Source organism: Macaca thibetana, chromosome 2 (assembly GCF_024542745.1).
Source record: "Macaca thibetana thibetana isolate TM-01 chromosome 2, ASM2454274v1, whole genome shotgun sequence".
Lineage (NCBI taxonomy): Eukaryota > Metazoa > Chordata > Mammalia > Primates > Cercopithecidae > Macaca > Macaca thibetana.
The window spans coordinates 173,603,468-173,620,849 of record NC_065579.1 but is presented as its reverse complement, the minus strand read 5'-3'; the positions used below and the strand labels follow the sequence as shown (position 1 = coordinate 173,620,849).

The window sequence follows — 17,382 nt, the reverse complement described above, 5'->3', positions numbered from 1 at the left end:
CCTATTCAGTATGTGAGGGACTATACAAGGGAGCAGATACTCATGTGCTTGTTGCTTATTCTTTGGTCATTTTTGTATTGTGGAGTCAAATCTTTCTAATTTCTAAGAATGTAAATGATACTAACCCATTGTCATGAATGCTATTCATGTGCAGAAGCCCGTGAGGGGCATCATAGAGGTTGGCTATTCTGTGTAATAAATAATTCCCAGAAGTCTTACCGTTACTCTTTGCTTCATCCTGTTCTCTTTTACCCCTTAATTTTTGTTATTACTTTTTACTTTGGCATTGATTCTTTTTGAAAATACACATAAAACATAGCTTATATATAGTCGTGCACTGTGTAACAACATTTCAGTCAACAGTGGACTGCATATATGATAGTGGTTTCATAAGATGGTAATGGACCTGAAAAATTTGTTGCCTAGTGATGTGTAGCCATCACAATGTAGCACACAGTATTACTTAGGTGTTTGTGGTGATTCTCGTGTACACAGACTTACTGCCAGTCATATAAAAGTGTAGCTCACATAATTATGGGTAGTACCTAATACTTGATAATGATAAGGGTGACTGACTTACTCGTTTGTGTATTTACTATACTATATTTTTAAATCATTAGAGTGTACTCCTACTTAATTAAAAAAACAAAGCTGTAGAACCAGGCCCAGATAGGTCCTTCAGAAGGTATTCTGGAAGAGGGCATTGTTATCATAGGAGGTGACAGCTCCATGGATGTTCTTGACCCTGAAGACCTTCCAGTGGGACAGGATATGGAGGTGGAAAATAGTGATATCGGTGATCCTGATGCTGTATAGGCCTAGGCTAATGTGTATGTTTGTGTCATAATGTTTTTCTAAATGTTTAAAAAAGTAAAAGAAAATTTAAAATTAAAAGAATAGAAAAAAGCTTTTAGAATAAGGATATAAAGGATAAATATTTTTGTATAGCAGCACAATGTATTTTAAGCTAAAGTGTTAAAAAAAAGAGTTAAATTAAGTTTAAAAAAGTAAAAAGATTACCGTAAGCTAAGGTTAATTTATTGAAGAAATGGAATTTAAAAAAATAAATGTAGTATAGCCTAAGTGTGTAGTGTTTGTAAATCTTCAGTAGTGCACAGTAATGTTCTGGGCCTTCACGTTCACTCAACACAAGTACCTCACTCGGAGCAACTTTTAATCCTACAAGCTCCAGTCGTGGTAAGTGCCCTAGACGGTTATACCATTTTTTATCTTTTTTGCCATATTTTCACTGTACTTTTTTATGTTTTGATATGTTTAGATACACAAATAATTACCATGTGTTAGAATTGCCTCAGTATTCAGTACAGGAACATGCTGTACAGGTTTGTAGTCTGGTGTGTACCATATAGCCTAGCTATGTAGTAGGCTGTATATATCTAGGTTTGTGTAAGTATGCTATATGATGTTTGTACAGTGACACAATTTTCAGAACCTACTCTTGTCATTAAGCAATGCATGACCGTATTTTTTATTACTCAAAACATTGCTTACTATAAACAATGTCTGCATTTTGCTTTCTTCATATATCCTGTAGATCTCTCAAGTATGTGAAGAAGTTCATCCTTTTTCTTTTTTTAAACAATTAAACACACTTCTTAAATTAATTTTCAGAATACTGTGACAGTCCCATTTGGACTTGAATGAGGTGGGTTTAAAGTAAGTACCGTAAATCCTCACTTAACATTGTTGATAGGTTCTTGGAAACTGTAACTTTAAGTGAGACGAAGGAAACTGTAACTTTAAGTGAGACGAAGTATGAGGAAGTCAGTTCTAGTAAAGGTTAATTGATATGAGTAAGTTGAGTTCCTACAGCATATTTTTGATCGCAAAAATACCCCCAGACTTCTAGGTAAAGACTAAAAACAAATGTGAGTTATAGATACATTGAAGAAAGATTAATAAAAACAAATAAGATAATGATTTATGCGGTTACTCCAGTTCAGGGTTGTGGGTGGCTGAGATCTGTCCCAGCAGCTCAGTAGCAAAATGGGGACCAACCCTGACAGGATGCTGTTCTATCGCAGGATACACTTGCAACCACACACATACCCAGAGTCACTCAGACTGAGATCATTTAGACATGCTAAGTAACCCAACATACACATATTTGGGATGTGGGAGGAAAATGAAGTGCCCAGAGAAAACCCACGCAGACTTGGGGAGAATGTGCAAACTCCACACAGAACAAGTAACCTGGGAATCATTTTTTTTTCCTTCTCAGTGTTTTAACGAAACAATGTCGAACAAAAGATGTTATTTGAGGATCTGCTATAAAAGGAATATTGTGTAGAGATATAATAAACCTCTGAAATTTTTAGGGATTTTTTCAAAATCAATTTATAGCAGTTTATGAAAACATGCCAAAAAAAAAAAAAAAAGCTTTATGAAGCGTTGTACCCTATACATTTTTAGTGAGGGGAATAACTACGTTTTTGACCAGGAGTTCCTTACTCATTGATGACCACAGTCTACTACTATATGGAGCCTTAATCTCAGCCTTTTTTGTTGATGCCCAAGTTAATATTTATATTATTTTGTTCCTGGGATAATATATGCAAAATGACTTTATAAACTAAAGCTTTGGAGTTACGCCTGAGTTCCAGTGATGGTTCTTAGCTCTTGATGTTTCTGTTCTTAGCTATTGACCGCAGGTAAGTTGCTTAATTTTTCTGTATCTGAGATAGGGAATACTAATTTGGTTGAATTTTTAAAAATATATTTATTGACTGTTGCTTATTTTTTTTATTGTGGAATTAAGCCTTCTAATTTTGAAGAATTAGAGTTCATTGTTGTGTGCTATACATATTTATTCCCCTTCTGTACCTGCTTGCCTTTTTATTTTAGATTCTGATCACTTCTATTCCAGAAGTTAGTTATGAAGTACAATCTAGGATTAAGGTGGTATCTAAATTTGATTAATTTCTGTGCTACGTTTTATGCTGTTAGTCTAAATCAATAGGAAAGCATTTAAGAAACTTTTGTGAGGATTTCTTTTTTTTTTTTTTCTTGTCATATTTGGGAATAGGTTAAATAGCTTAAAATAGTTGAGCTGATTTTAATTTTTGTTCTGTTTTTATTATAAAGAAACATTTACTAGTAAATAAGCTGGATATAAACATAATTGTATCTCCTTTAGTGCTACCCAGTGGGCAGCACTTAGACACGTTTAGGGCTGAGCAGCTAGTATAATAGAGTGGACTCCATCTCATTTTCTAAGCCTGTGAGTCCTACCTGCCTACTGCAGCTCAATTTGAGTGGCAGTTGATATAATGCCTTTTTTTTTTTTTCTTCCACTTCTGCAGTAAGTATCTGGTTTGCTCATAGTCTTTTGATTAATAGGTAGTTTGAATGTTTTTCAAAGGAATCAGCCAGCATACATGTGATTATTTTAAAGATTTAAATACTAGATAGATACTAAATGCAAGGTTATTGCTACTAGATATTACATCTAGTTAAATTAACCAATGTGAAATAATTGAGAGGTAGAGATAATAAAGACATAAACCAATAAATCTTTGCTTGAAAATCACAGGTATAGGTACAGATTGTGAGGACAGAAAAATAAAAAATAGAAAATCATGGGTAATAAGTGTCTAAAAGGTTTCTTCATAGGAGCAGTGATTGTTGACCTTAAATAGGACAAATAGGACTCCATGTTCAAGAACACATCACCCGTGTTAAAAAGGTCTGCTATTATTCAATAGTGCAATGAAGAACCATTTAGGCTTTATTAGAGTCCACATTATTGGCTAAAGATGTTGGAAATTCATAGAAAATCAAACTTGACAGATTTCAGAAGTGTCTTGCAGCTCTGGAACAAAAGATGTCATGTAGTTCCTTGCTACCGAAGAGTTTGTTCATATGGTAATAGAGGTCCAAACCTTACAGGGCAAATACAGTGCTTTAGGAAGGACTCAGATGATAGTAATGGTATTTGTCCCTTTTCTCATTTTATTTACTGATTTTCAACTCACTTGGCTTTTAATGAACATTAGTGTTACTTATCTGTTGGCAGCTGAGTTGGAAAACATTTGTTTTTCTAGACTTTATGAAATGGTAGCCACTGGTGTTGCACTTAATGTTTGTTGCCAGTTAGTTCTCTGCAGTTAGTCCACAGCAGAGAAATCACACTTCTAAAATGGTTCCTTCTCTTCGTAGACATTTAAAGGTGAACAGATACTTTCTTGTATATTATTACTCTGTTTGGATGGAGAGAGAATGTATATGTATCTTAAAAATATTTCTCTTTGCCACATTAAACATGTCTTGTTTTCTTGTGTGTGTGTGTGTGTGTGTGTTTTTCTTTTTCAGGTCAGATGTACCAACAGTACCAGCAACAGGCCGGCTATGGTGCGCAGCAGCCGCAGGCTCCACCTCAGCAGCCTCAACAGTATGGTATTCAGTATTCAGGTGAGCAGGTGTTGAAAGGGAGTTGGCTCATGGCTTTTTGTTTCTGTACTCATTAAACTTTAAGCTCTTCTTAATTCCTTGATTTGTAGTACATTGACATAATAGGTATTAAGTTTTTATTTAGGGGAAACAACATTTGTTTTATTTATTTAAAAATATTTTACGTTAATATCTATTGTAAATCAACATTTCAATTTTCTGGTGGGCAAATAAAACTTACAGTAGATGATTCTGCAGTAACTTGTAGTATAAAAATTTTTTAATACAAAGCTGTCTCTTACTAACATGATCAGTTTATCTCTTAGGCAACTTAGTGCAAGTTTTCCCCCTCCCCTCCACCCCTCCATTTATATGTAACACGTAATTCCAGTGTACTCTTAGTACCTGTAGAAATATGAACAGTTTATTCATACATGGAAAGGTGATCTTATTTAAGAGCTAAATTAAGCTACTTAGATTTTAAAATCTCTTGCAAGTATGTAGGAATACCAGAAAGAGGCCATACAAATAAAATCGTATAAAATGTAATTCAGGCAACTAAGAACATTGTTTAGTTGTTTTAAATAAGCATCCTATTTTGTTTGTGTTTTACCATCTGTCTGCCGAAGATTATATGTATCTAAGTATAAATATTAATGTAACTTTGGCTATAATTCCAGTATTTGTTACATTCATGTCAGAGAGAGTTTGTGTCCAATGCTTGTGTTACAGCCAAAGATTGAAGTATCAGAATTTCAACTGTAATTAAAAATAATTTATGCAAGTTGAATCTTGTCTAAATTTTATGGAGTTTTGTGGTATCAGCTAGAGCAGGAGTCAGTAAAGTATAGCCCACAGGCCAAATCGGGACTGTTGCCTGTTTTTTTTGAATAAAGTTTTATTGGAACACACTTCTGCTTTTATTTTTATATTCTCTACTGCTGCTTGGTCACTAGAATGGCAGAGTTGAGTAGTTGCAACAGAAGACCATGTGACCCACAAAGCCTAAAATATTTACTGTCTGGCTCTTTACAGAAAAGTTTGCTGACTCCTGACCTAGACCGTAACATTCTGTCATTAATTAAAGTTTGAAATATTTTAGCACAAATAATTTTATTTAGATCTTATTTGCTGTGGAGTGACTTAACCTGTAGCTACTTGTTTTTAATTGTATGAAATGTATAGAACTTAAGTTTGGAATATATCAGGAGGAAGGTTATTTTTAGGATGCAGTTCTTTTAAAAAAAAATCAGTGTTACAAATTATGTGATTTATAGAAAGAATAGCAGAACTGAAGAGATTTAGTTGTCATTTAATCTCAGGGGATTTTGGCCCTCACTGTGCTTTAGAATCACCTGGGGGAGGCTTTGTGTAGGGGCTGCATTCCCAGAGATTTTTGAATTTCATTTGATTGGGTGTGGGACTCAGGCTTTTGCATTTTATAAATGAGGCAACTAGTTTTCAAAGAGATTGTGACTTGTCAAAGCACATATAGCCATTCAGTGGAGGGAGCTGGACCAGTTCAGTATTTCCCTGTATCATTCTGCATTCTACAACCTAGACTGGAGTTGGCAGACTTCTTCCATAAAAGGCTTGATGTCCTGTGTATTCAAAAAAACCCCACATAATTTCCATATTTCCATTTTTTGCTATTTCTGATGTCCTTCACCTAAAGTTATTATTTTGGAGGAATGGAAGGGAGACCACACACACACACACACACACACACACACACACACACACACACACACACACACACACACACACACACACACACACACACACACAGAGTGATAGAAGCATTGCCACATTATGTTCAAGAGACTGGTGGGCTGCTAATGAAATCTTCAGCCTATAGGGTTATTCCCTCCCCTAAGCAATAATTAAGGATCAGATTACTTCCAGGCCCAGTTAAGAAAACAATTTAGATTTCGGGTGCCAGGATGAAAAGGCACTTTTCTTTTTTCTCGCAGTCTTAAAATGAATAGGCATTTTCAGTATAAAGCTGAATCCATCTGTTTCTCCAAAACCTTATAGTGAAAATGTAAGTTTTATGTAGAGGATAGGAGAAATTGTATGACATTCAGAATTTTTTATGAATTGGTTTTAGGTCAGTGTTCAGATGCTACCGTGAGTTAAATGGGTTAAAGATACTTGATTTTCTTATTAAGAACTAAGGTTGCTCTTAATAAATTTAGTCAGGGTCTTCACTCTGAGTAAAATTTAGGTTTTTCAAATTATGATCTTTGTATTTCTGATCCTACTAGTCTATTAACTTGAATTTGATTGAGAGATATGGAAATAGTCAACTAAATACTCTGCTTGGAGACTAAGAGGTGGTGGTGGTAACATTGGACCATCTTTGACACTGTTGGTTTGCCAGTTTCCCTCTGACCTTTTCCAGTTTTGTTCATGGACTATGTCATAAAGGTTTCTTTCATGAGTAAATTTTGAACCCAGGTTCAAGGTGAGTTCAGAATATACTCAAATTCATTCAATCCTTTTTTTTTTTAAATGCAGGGTTGTACATATTTTAATAATTTTCTTATGTATCTGGTATTTAATGCTGACAGGATTCCAGTCAATGGAGAGGTTTCATTGCAAGTAGCTGCAGGTGTGTTTCATGGTAGAGATAAAAGTTTTCAGTGAAGCCGACTTTTATTGTAAAAAAAATTCCATCCTAGTAAATAATGAATATAGATGTTGCTTTTTATGGGGCAATATGGTGTGCTTTTTATGTGTTATGCTGTACTGCTAAGTCAAAATTTTGAGTCGTAAAGGCAAAAAGCATCAGATACCAAATCTAAAAGAAATGAAAGATTGTAAAGATTGTGAAAATGGTACTTTGTATTTATTCTTAATGGCTTAGTTTTTATAGAGTGAGCAAAATTTAAAGCACCTAATTAGTACAATAAGATGTATTTATAGTATTATTTCATATAAAAATGTTCATTCTCCACAATGTGTTTTTATTTGATACTGTTAAGTAGGTCTCCCCTGAAAACCTGGTTAATGACTATTTAGCTTTCTCATTTTTGATCTTCCTAGAAAGTATAATAATTCTTTTATCATTTGAGCATCTGTTCTAGGAATTATGCTATGGCAGGAATTTGCTCTCAGGGATTATGTCTCAGAGGGTTTAAAAAATTGTGTAGAGAATGCCTCTTTGATAACTACTTGGTCTTGAAATATTATGTGATGGAATCTACCACTCTGCTTGTTACATACATATTTATTAAATTTCTCACCATTTTTGGTCCACCTAACAGTAAGACTAATTCTTTGGAAAAGTTTTACTAAAAGATAAGATACATGTTGTTTATTTTGCCTTTTCAGCAAGCTATAGTCAGCAGACTGGACCCCAACAACCTCAGCAGTTCCAGGGATATGGCCAGCAACCAACTTCCCAGGCACCAGCTCCTGCCTTTTCTGGTCAGCCTCAACAACTGCCTGCTCAGCCGCCACAGCAGTACCAGGCGAGCAATTATCCTGCACAAACTTACACTGCCCAAACTTCTCAGCCTACTAATTATACTGTGGCTCCTGCCTCTCAACCTGGAATGGCTCCAAGCCAACCTGGAGCCTATCAACCAAGACCAGGTTTTACTTCACTTCCTGGAAGTACCATGACCCCTCCTCCAAGTGGGCCTAATCCTTATGCACGTAACCGTCCTCCCTTTGGTCAGGGCTATACCCAACCTGGACCTGGTTATCGATAAGGAGGCTTACCTACACCAGTTAATGTAGCTGCTAGCTGTTGGCCTCCCAAAAGACTCCAGTACTATTTTAATTTGTATTGAAGTTCAGAAATTTAAAAAGCAGAGCATTTTTTATAACATTGTTGCTGTTAATTGAAAGTATAATTTGCTGGAACAGAAAGACCAAAATGAAAGTTTTTGCCTCCCTGCTTAAAAATGTAGCAGCTTCTTAGTTACTTTGGAACACTACTCTTACGTGTATAAAGTGATTGACTTTCTAGCTTCCTTTGTCCAGAGGATATTAAAATGCTAGGGTGAGGTTTAGCCATCTTACTTGCCTTTTTACTATTAATTAACATGATGTACTAAAGTAGAGCCCTTGGAGAATACAACAAGATATTATGTATAAAATGTAACACTGATAGGTTAATAAAGGTGATTGAATCCATTAGTGGTCTTCAAATTTAATTTAGTCATCAACATTATGTGAAAAAACAATTTTTCAGAAGTCCTTATTGGTGTTTGGTCTTAAAATGAAGTATAAACATTTTGACATTTTAACTTACAGATTTCCATTCAGAGAAAACAGTGCCATTTGGTTTTTGTCCTTCCTTTGAAAAAAAAATGCATTGGTAATCGTTGGTTTAAAATGAACTTTATTACTTCATAGGATGAAAGGTTAATTTAGGACAAAAACAATAGATATGATGGGGGTTTGGTAGAGCCTGGATAACTTTGTGATTTTCCTTAGGGTATAGTTAACATACCGATGAACCATTCAGAAATAAAAAAACCTCAATCTTAAAAAAAATTACATCTCTTTATTGCAGAATTTATACTTACTTGAAAAATACAAAATGTAGCATTGATAAGATTGAAGCATGTTGAAAGGTAAGTACAGGGAAAGGTCCTTTCAGAATGACTGCAACAGCGCAGTAAGGATTCCCATTCCCCGCCTAAAGGAAAATACCTTTTTAATAGAAATGAGTCAGATTTTTATTACAGATTGAATTAAACAGTTACAAAGACATTCTCTGATACATTCATTCATAGAGGTCTTAACATATAAATACATAGTAAATGTCCTATAAAATGGTAGGCGATCTCATCGTGCATTATTTTTGTGCTCAGACTTCACATTCAGTCTGTACATACAGCTTGATTAGAATCATAAAAACAATATGAAGACAATTGCATAAAGGGATAGTTTGACAAAGCATATTCAGATATTGTAACATTTATGGTATGTAAAAATGTATCTTTTGAAACAATATATTAGACTTCATTTTTAGCTGAAATGAAATTTACTGATTCAGTCTTTTTAAGAATTTGTGGATGTTTAAAGGAAATGTATATTAGCATGAATGTGTAACTCTTAAAATCCTCCACAAAGCTATTCAGCTGTTGCTAAAAAATGGAAGTTTAAATATAAATGTGAAAATTCGGACCTTTTTTCCCCAGATATATATGCTGAAGATAATTTGATCCAATAAGTTAAACTAAGTAGAGATTTATGGAATTAACTCGTCAATAGGAAGAGTACACATCAATAAAAGTAAATATTTTTTAAAAGTATATACCTTTTTTGATGTTAATTTTGTTATAAAAGTATCTCAAAACATCATTACAACAGTGTGATAAATAATATACAAACGATCTCTTAAAATACCATGAATAGGGAGCCAGCTTCCCCAAAAATGTTTTTCTGTTAACATCAATATTTTGCTTTCTTAAAATGACTTTGTAAAACCTGATAAATACTCTCAGCAATCTTTTCTAATAATAAACATCTAGTATTGCTATTAGATTGTAGACTTTTATACATAGTAAACAAAATAGCTTTGAATGAATGTGACATAGTATTTTCAATGATTTTGTTTGCCATGATGAAACAGAAGGTAACTTTGCAGCATCTACCATTTTCCAGGAATTGTAGTCCCACATTCATACCACTGAACATAATTGATTTGGGTGTGACCACCTATTTCTCCAAATTGGACAGGTTCCTGGCGAACTGCTCTGAAATAACCTGAGAGAGAAAGTAGTTTCATTTTAATAGCTGCTGTATTATATTTTTGCCCTCATAGCTTATAGATTGAAGGATGTCATTGAATAGCTGAAGGCTAATCTTAGTGAAGCGAGGTAATTTAGAAAACAGAGAGCAAGAAGCTCTGGTGTTTTTTCCTGAGGTGTAGTCATGGTTGGCAAAATGGGCACCTGAGAAATTGTTGACATTTGCCATGTCAGGTTAGGAGGGATGGTTGGTAGGGACAGTTTCACTGCCCATTAATGTGTTCACAGAATTTAGTAGGTCATCTTTTAGTATTGTTGGTATTTTTAAGTGCCCGTGAACAAAATGTGTTACTGAAAAATCGAATCAAATAGTTTATTTAGAGAACCTCCAGGTGATTCCGGACTAATAGGAACAATTAATTTACCCTCTTCTGCACTGCTTAGACAAGGATTAATTTTAAGTCTTATTCAGTCCTCATTACACAGCTTGGTGCCAATGGGTCTTTAGCAGTTTACAGAGGTTATTCATTTCCCACAGAATTATTCTATTTTAATTATATTTATACAGTTACTTGCAAGGTAAGTACTATTTTTTCCATTTACGGTAGCAGTAAATTTTTTTTTTTTTCTTAAGGAAATAATAATGCAAGTGCACTCAGTATGACAAAACCCGTAACATTAATACATGAATGATTTAAGTTTGGGAAACTGCTTTTTTGTGGCTGTTTTTGCAAGTTTAGATTTTCTTGAAGTAGAATGCATTTATATTATGTCTGTCTAATTTCCCTTGGCTCCAAGTTTCTAAGCTGAGAAACTTACATTGAAGTCTTCATTTTTTCCTAGATATGTGATATGTGGAGCAGTAGTACTATAGAATTCTTCTTAAATTGATTGCTTTCCTCAGCTTGATTTCTTTCTGGGTTAATCTGTAAAACTCTGTTGCTTATGAGGAGGATCAGAAAACATACCTTCTTTGATTGGTAACTGGTCAGAAGTGAGTTGCTGCCCGGTGCGTCCATCTAAAAATGAATCCACAAACTGGCAGTGATCTTCTCCATGACCCCTCTGATCGCCTATGTTATAAAATTTTCCTGAAGAACCAGAAATTAAAAGGATAAAGTATTACTTACTTTCTTTGAAATGTGACAATTCTGAAATCATTACTGTTTTTGTACTTTCTCCCCTCATTCTCTATTACCCTAGTTCAAACCAACAATGTCTCTTGCCTACCTGTATTCTTCCTCCCCTCCCCTTATCAGAGATTAGTGATCTTTTAAAAATGCATGTCAGATGTTTGTTTTCTCCATAAATTTCTCCAGCAGTCTCCCATTATACTCAGAATAAAATCCAAAGTTCTTACCTGATTTCAAAGCTCCACATGATTTCACACCTGCCTGCCCCTCCACTTACTAAGTCTGGGCCATACTGGTGGAACTGGCCAGGTGTATTCTGCCTTAGGCCTTTGACCTCTTTCCTCTAGACCCTTGTGTGGTTAGTTCCTTCCCAGTTTTCTCCTTAGCTTAGTGCTAACTTGTTAGGCCTTCACCTTTTTGAAAATGTTCTTTACCTCTATGAAATGTTTACTTATTTACGTATTATTTATCTCTTCTTACCAAGGAAAGAAAGGAGAGGTAAGCTATAGGAAAGTAGGAAGTACCTTTTATGCTGCTTTGTGTTCAGCACCTAGAAGAGTTGAATGACTGAAAAAATATCTACTTTTTTATGTTAGGGCCAGCCTTATTCATTAAAAATTTTTACTCTCTGAATATAGAAAATTATAACCTATTGGGCATGGAGCAGGGGGTTGTAGCTCTTCTAGCATCTTGAAGATGTTATATTCGTTCCATGGTTATCGTTAGATTTAGTCACTTTATTGTCAATAGGCTTTTTATCCCTGGATGGTTGTAACAAAATGGAGTTTGACCATGGTTAGTGAATGTACATTCCAGTTTGCCATGATGGCACTGTTTTATAATTGCATTTTTATTATTTACCTTCTAATAGCATGTCTTAAATCCTTGTTTTCTAGGAATGATAACCATTTCCATAACATTTTGCTCAGAGGAAAACTTGTGTTTACAGCACCCGTTAGTGCCTGAAACTCTTTAAGAAAAGACCAAGTTGTACAATGCTGCAAAACATTCCCATAAGTTAAGGGCTGAAAACAGCTGGTAGCCCTGCTTACCTGTGAGGGAGTCGCTCAAGTAAATCTTGTATCTGAGAGAGTTGCACAGCTGCACTCCTACAAATTTTTTATACCATGTCCTTTTGACATACTGTTTGCCCTTACACTCTGAGTAAGAGTCTGAATCAAAGGGTCTTTCAGTCCAGATGGCATCTCTTCCTGCTACGTAAGGAAAACAGTTTGAGTTTAGTATCTGACTCTTGGGTCAGATACTTTAAGAATAATCAGTTTGCAGAATTTGTCAACTTGCTGATACCTTTTTTCCCCCCATGCTAAATATTGGAGCCAAAAATATTAGAAGGATTTAAACAAGTAAACCCCAGAATAAGTTTCTGTCAATAGATCAATCTGAGAGCAGTATGTTAAGGTGTTTAGGTGTTGAATAGCCTCTGCAGAGCTAGATGTAGGCAGTGTCATTTAGGAGGAAATTTAGGTTTCTTTTTTTGTAGCATGTTATAAAACTTAGACAACTGCTTTAATATGACTTGTTACTAAAAGTGGAAATGAGGGTGTTATATTTTCTTTTCTTTTTTTTTGAGACAGGATCTCACTCTGTTGCCCAAGCGGGATCATGGCTCACTGTAGCATTAACCCCCTGGGCTCAAGCGAACATCCCACCTCAGCCTCCCAAGTAGCTAGGACCACAGGCGTGCATCATCATGCCTAGCTAATTTTTTATTGGTAAATGTTTTGTAGAGAGGGAGTCTCATCATATTGCCAGGCTGGTCTCCTACGCCTGGGCTCAAGCAATTCTCCCACCTCAGCTTCTGAGTGCTGGGATTACACTGGCTATTTTATTAAATAATAATAAGCCTGGCGCATGAGTGAAAGCAAATTTCAAAATGTCCAACTTGTTCCCAGAACATCATGGGTCCTCAGTGTTGTACAACGTGTAGGTAAACATTCACACCTGTTTGGTATTATAAGAAGACTAAGTGGAAAAACGCGAAATCATGATTCAGATTCTGCCATGCCTGGTCAGTTGAATAAGTTTAGAAAAGCATGTAGTTGTGTCTCATTGAGACAGGTACTTACCAGAAACTGGCTCGCTCACTCTTGGGTCCGCTGAGGAGAAATAAATACAAAAGTCAGACCTTACTAGATAAAACCCCAACATTCCAGTGGCATGGTGAAGATGATGGGTGCTTACAGTTACAAAGTCTTATTTGCAAAGTGGTACTCTTTTGCTAAAGTTTGCTTTGTTTTGGAAATTGTTCTTGATTGAATAATCTCCTGCCTGGTAGGTATTCAGCTGTATCTGTTATATGTAATTTGAGTAGTTGGGAACAGTTGTCGCTATTCCAGCCTCCACTTGAATTTCAAAAGCTGCTGCTTTTAGTTTGATACAAAAACTTCATGGTAAAAATCACCAAGATGCCATGAACTACAGTTGGTATAAAAATTATGCAAATATTAATGCTGTATGTGCAGATGTATCTCATTAAGGAATTGGAACTTGTAAGGTCTAATTGGAAAATTCCACAGCTGTTATTAAACTATCATGTGTTCCCTTTGTGGATGCACTCACGGGTATTTTGATTCTAGGCATACAGAGGAGGATTCATTCACTAGCTTTTTGGAAGGGTATAGATTATGCTTTTTAAATTAAACTGATGTGTCTTTAAGTGAGGAAAAATATAAATGGTGTTTCTCTAAGCCTTCATCAGTTTGCTTTTTCCCACAAATGGGTTTTTAAGAAATTCAAGAAACAGTATTATGTAGTGTTTAGCTGGGTTTCAAACAAGCTTCCTATGCAAAACGTTGCTCCACTGTGGCCCTTTGACACTGTTTTTGGGAATTACTGTTGATGTAATTACCTGATTCAGTACTGAATGCCACTGTGTTGCTGACCGGGCCTTCACCAAGCGGGTTTTTGGGTTTCACCTGGAATTCATAACTGTTTAGGGGAAAATAAAAAAACACTTGTAATACATTCTTGAGGGCTAGGAGGCAACATTCCCCTATTACACTGACATCCCTCCTGATTCTATTTTGAAATTATGACAGTGAATGGTAACGTATGTTCCAGAAGTAGGCTGAGGAAAGAAAAATGATTGCTTAGTTTTACTATCTGAACAGCTTGTCTAAGGTTTGAGTAAGCATTAATAAAAAAGATGGTTGTCTTTAAAAATCTCCAAATTCGTACAAATGACTTGGCAGGTTAATAGACACATAAAAAAGGGGTATATGGTAGACAAAGGCTAATTCCAGTAACAAGGAACCTGTTTCTTTAAGATGTCTCAGCTACTTCCTGGGGCTAAGAAGTGGCAAGATTCCATTTTGTTTTCTGTTATACCAACCCTGAGTATAATCCTGGACTTAGGCCATCTTCCTCACTGTGGGGTTTGAACTACTTATGTCAGAATCACATCATAGGGTGGCAGTGGTCAAAGTGTGTTAAACTGCACATTTCTTGTCCTACTCTAGGTATTGAAGCAATTTTTGAGGAGATTCAGGTAAAATTATAACTTCTCTAGGTGAGTCATGTGCCCAGTGATGTTTGAGAACTACTAGACTAAGCTGTAGTTAGTGTATTTAATTGTAGACTAAACTATGGGAATAGATAGACATAAGTGTTTCTTTGCAAGGACTCCTAGTTGTATTGCCTGGAACTTGGGTCTTCTGTGGATCACAGGATGCTATGATGTCTCCAGAAAAGAGGCATGGTAATGTTGCCTTATAAAGAGCAGGAACACAAACGCAGACATTTCTCTCCCTCCATACTCCAAATTCATATCGGTGAGTCCCTTAACCTTCTGTTAAACAAAACCCCAAACAACCCTAGGCCCCTTGGACTTGTAAGTTGCTTTGATTGTATCCTTAAGAATTATTCATCAAATTATTGTGCAGTATTTAGCAATTTTTATTCATAAAATATGTAAGCAAAGCAAATCCTTTAAAGAAATGTAAACAATAAAGCAATTTGCCATTTGCCTGAAATTAAGATTTCCTTTCAGCAGCAAGTGGACTTATCTGTGAAAGAACACTGAATTCAAAAGTCAGCCTGAGTCAGCTGATAATATTTTGAGAGTCTCAGATTTGCTCAAGGCTTTTGGGAGATAGATAATTTCCTTCTTTAGGAAGTTTATAATTAAATAAGAATGCAGAACGCACAAAAGATAGATATTTTATAAACAAGTGAAAAACAGAAGGATGACAGCTGTCAGTTTGGTATGGATGGTACTAAGCAGGAAAAAAAATTTGAGTCAGTTTCTTGATCACTGAGGTATTGCATTAACACTGCTAGTATCTAGTCTAAGACAACAGAATCTAGTGCTACAACAATGGCAGCCATTTTCTGAATGCTTACTATGTATGAGATGCATTAGTCATTCTGCATATATACAGCAATACAACACATGCAAACCCTAATGAGATAAATCTTATCCTAATTTTCAGCTGAGAGCAATGAGGCTCAAAATACTTGTACTGTTACTGTTTTTGCTTTTCAAAACTTTAAAACTGGCACCAGGTGCGGTGGCTCATGCCTGTAATCCCAGCACTTTGGGAGGCCGAGGCAGGCTGATCACATGAGGTCCCGAGTTTGAGAACAGCCTGACCAACATGGAGAAACTCCGTCGCTACGAAAAATACAAAAATTAGCCGGGCATGGTGGCACATGCCTTTGTCATTGTCATTTGCAATGAGAGATTGTTGATACAAAAACACCTTTGTCATCTACAGAAATCACACTCATACGGGGTATTTTCACATGAAATATTTTCCAGAGATTAAATTTTTGCTAAGAGGCCTAAAAACAAAACAAAAAACAAAAAAAGCCCGTAGAACTATAGTGAACTGAAAATGGAAAAAAAGAAATCATAGCCATCTGGACTTTGATTCAAATGGGCAATGCATTCCACATTCGTTCCAGGCCATTGCCAAAAGCCCTGTGCTTTGGCCAAGTCTGATTGCTGGGATTGTCTCCATGTCTTTTTATTTCACAGTTATGTACACTGAAGCTCCATTTTTAGCATGCCACAAATACAAGCTACTTTTTTGGGGTTTTCTTTTGGCCAATATTTTGTGATATTCGACAAGTTTCAAAGAAATTATTTTGCACTAAATTAACATGGGAACTGAAAGGCACCTTTTTGTTTTGGTCTCATTAAACCCTATATAACAAAAGTGACTTGTGGTAAAATTTCTTCTGAAGAAGCACATTTTGTCACAGATGAATGACATCATAGGTCTAAGAGAAATGTCTCATATTGATTGTACATAGAAAATAAAGTTTAAAGTTTCAGGAAACAGTTATTTGAAGTAAGAAACTTCAAATAGAAGTTTTGGAAGATAAAGTTGGGGACATTTTACAAATACTGGAACAAAAAGTCAAACATGAGAAAATGAGAGAAAAGAAAGTTGGAGAATTATTCCAGAGAATATAGTACCCAACTAGTAGGAATTCTAGAAGAGAGAACAGGAAAGGAGATAGAAAATTACCCTGGAAGTTGTGTAATAAATGTCCCAGTACTGAAAGATAAGAGTTTCCAGATTGAAAAGACCTACTCTGCCCAGCAAAATGAAAAAAAAAAGACAAAGGACTAAAACATATGAGTTACAAAATTTCAGAGTCCTGGGGTAATAAAGACAAGTCCTAAAAACTAAGAAGAAAATAATAGGTCCTGTTCAAGGGATCCGGAATCAGAAAGCCATTGGACTTTTTAACAACACTGGAAGTGAGGAAACAATAGAACAATTCCTTCAAAAGTTCATTATATCCTAATATTCCAGCTAAAGAATAGTATCAAAGTAAAACACAAATTGTAAAACATGTAAGGACTCAAAAATACTGCCCTTTATAGCTTTTCCTCAAGACATTTCTTAAGTGCTACAAAGTAATGGAGTAAACAAGGAAGAAGACTTGTGATGCGGGAATTAGGGGATTCAAAACAGGCAAAAGATGGTAGGAATTCCAAAAGAGATGGTGCCATTAAAAACACACAACAAATAGAACAAAGGCATGACTGGAGTATTTGACCGTCCTGTGAAAAGCTCAGTCTAGACATAGGGATTTAATTAACAGAAGAAATAGACAAAATGGTAAAAAATACTTGCATCTGGGGAACCAAATTT

At 35.5% G+C, this 17,382-nt stretch overlaps 2 protein-coding genes across 31 annotated transcripts in view; one reads left to right on the top strand and one right to left on the bottom strand.

The window, feature by feature from the left end:
* Positions 1-8,556, top strand: part of TFG (trafficking from ER to golgi regulator) — a 37,834-nt gene extending 29,278 nt beyond the window's left edge. For 6 of the 7 annotated variants that reach the window (XM_050782074.1, XM_050782069.1, XM_050782073.1 and 3 more), the window contains exons 7-8: positions 4,333-4,431; positions 7,747-8,556. In XM_050782074.1, the coding sequence (XP_050638031.1) occupies positions 4,333-4,431; positions 7,747-8,129 (482 nt within the window). In that variant the 3' untranslated portion in view covers positions 8,130-8,556. Of the gene's footprint in view, positions 1-4,332; positions 4,432-6,983; positions 7,025-7,746 lie in introns of all 7 variants that reach the window. The other variant, XM_050782076.1, reaches the window with a different exon arrangement.
* A 355-nt stretch (positions 8,557-8,911) lies between these two features.
* The window catches only part of ABI3BP (ABI family member 3 binding protein), a 245,220-nt gene continuing 236,749 nt past the window's right edge, over positions 8,912-17,382 (bottom strand). For all 24 annotated transcript variants that reach the window (XM_050782015.1, XM_050782036.1, XM_050782037.1 and 21 more), the window contains 5 exons: positions 14,124-14,203; positions 13,342-13,371; positions 12,307-12,468; positions 11,090-11,212; positions 8,912-10,137 (listed from right to left, as the gene is read on the bottom strand). In XM_050782015.1, coding sequence (XP_050637972.1) covers positions 10,022-10,137; positions 11,090-11,212; positions 12,307-12,468; positions 13,342-13,371; positions 14,124-14,203 — 511 coding nt within the window. In that variant the 3' untranslated portion in view covers positions 8,912-10,021. The remainder of the gene's footprint in view (positions 10,138-11,089; positions 11,213-12,306; positions 12,469-13,341; positions 13,372-14,123; positions 14,204-17,382) is intronic.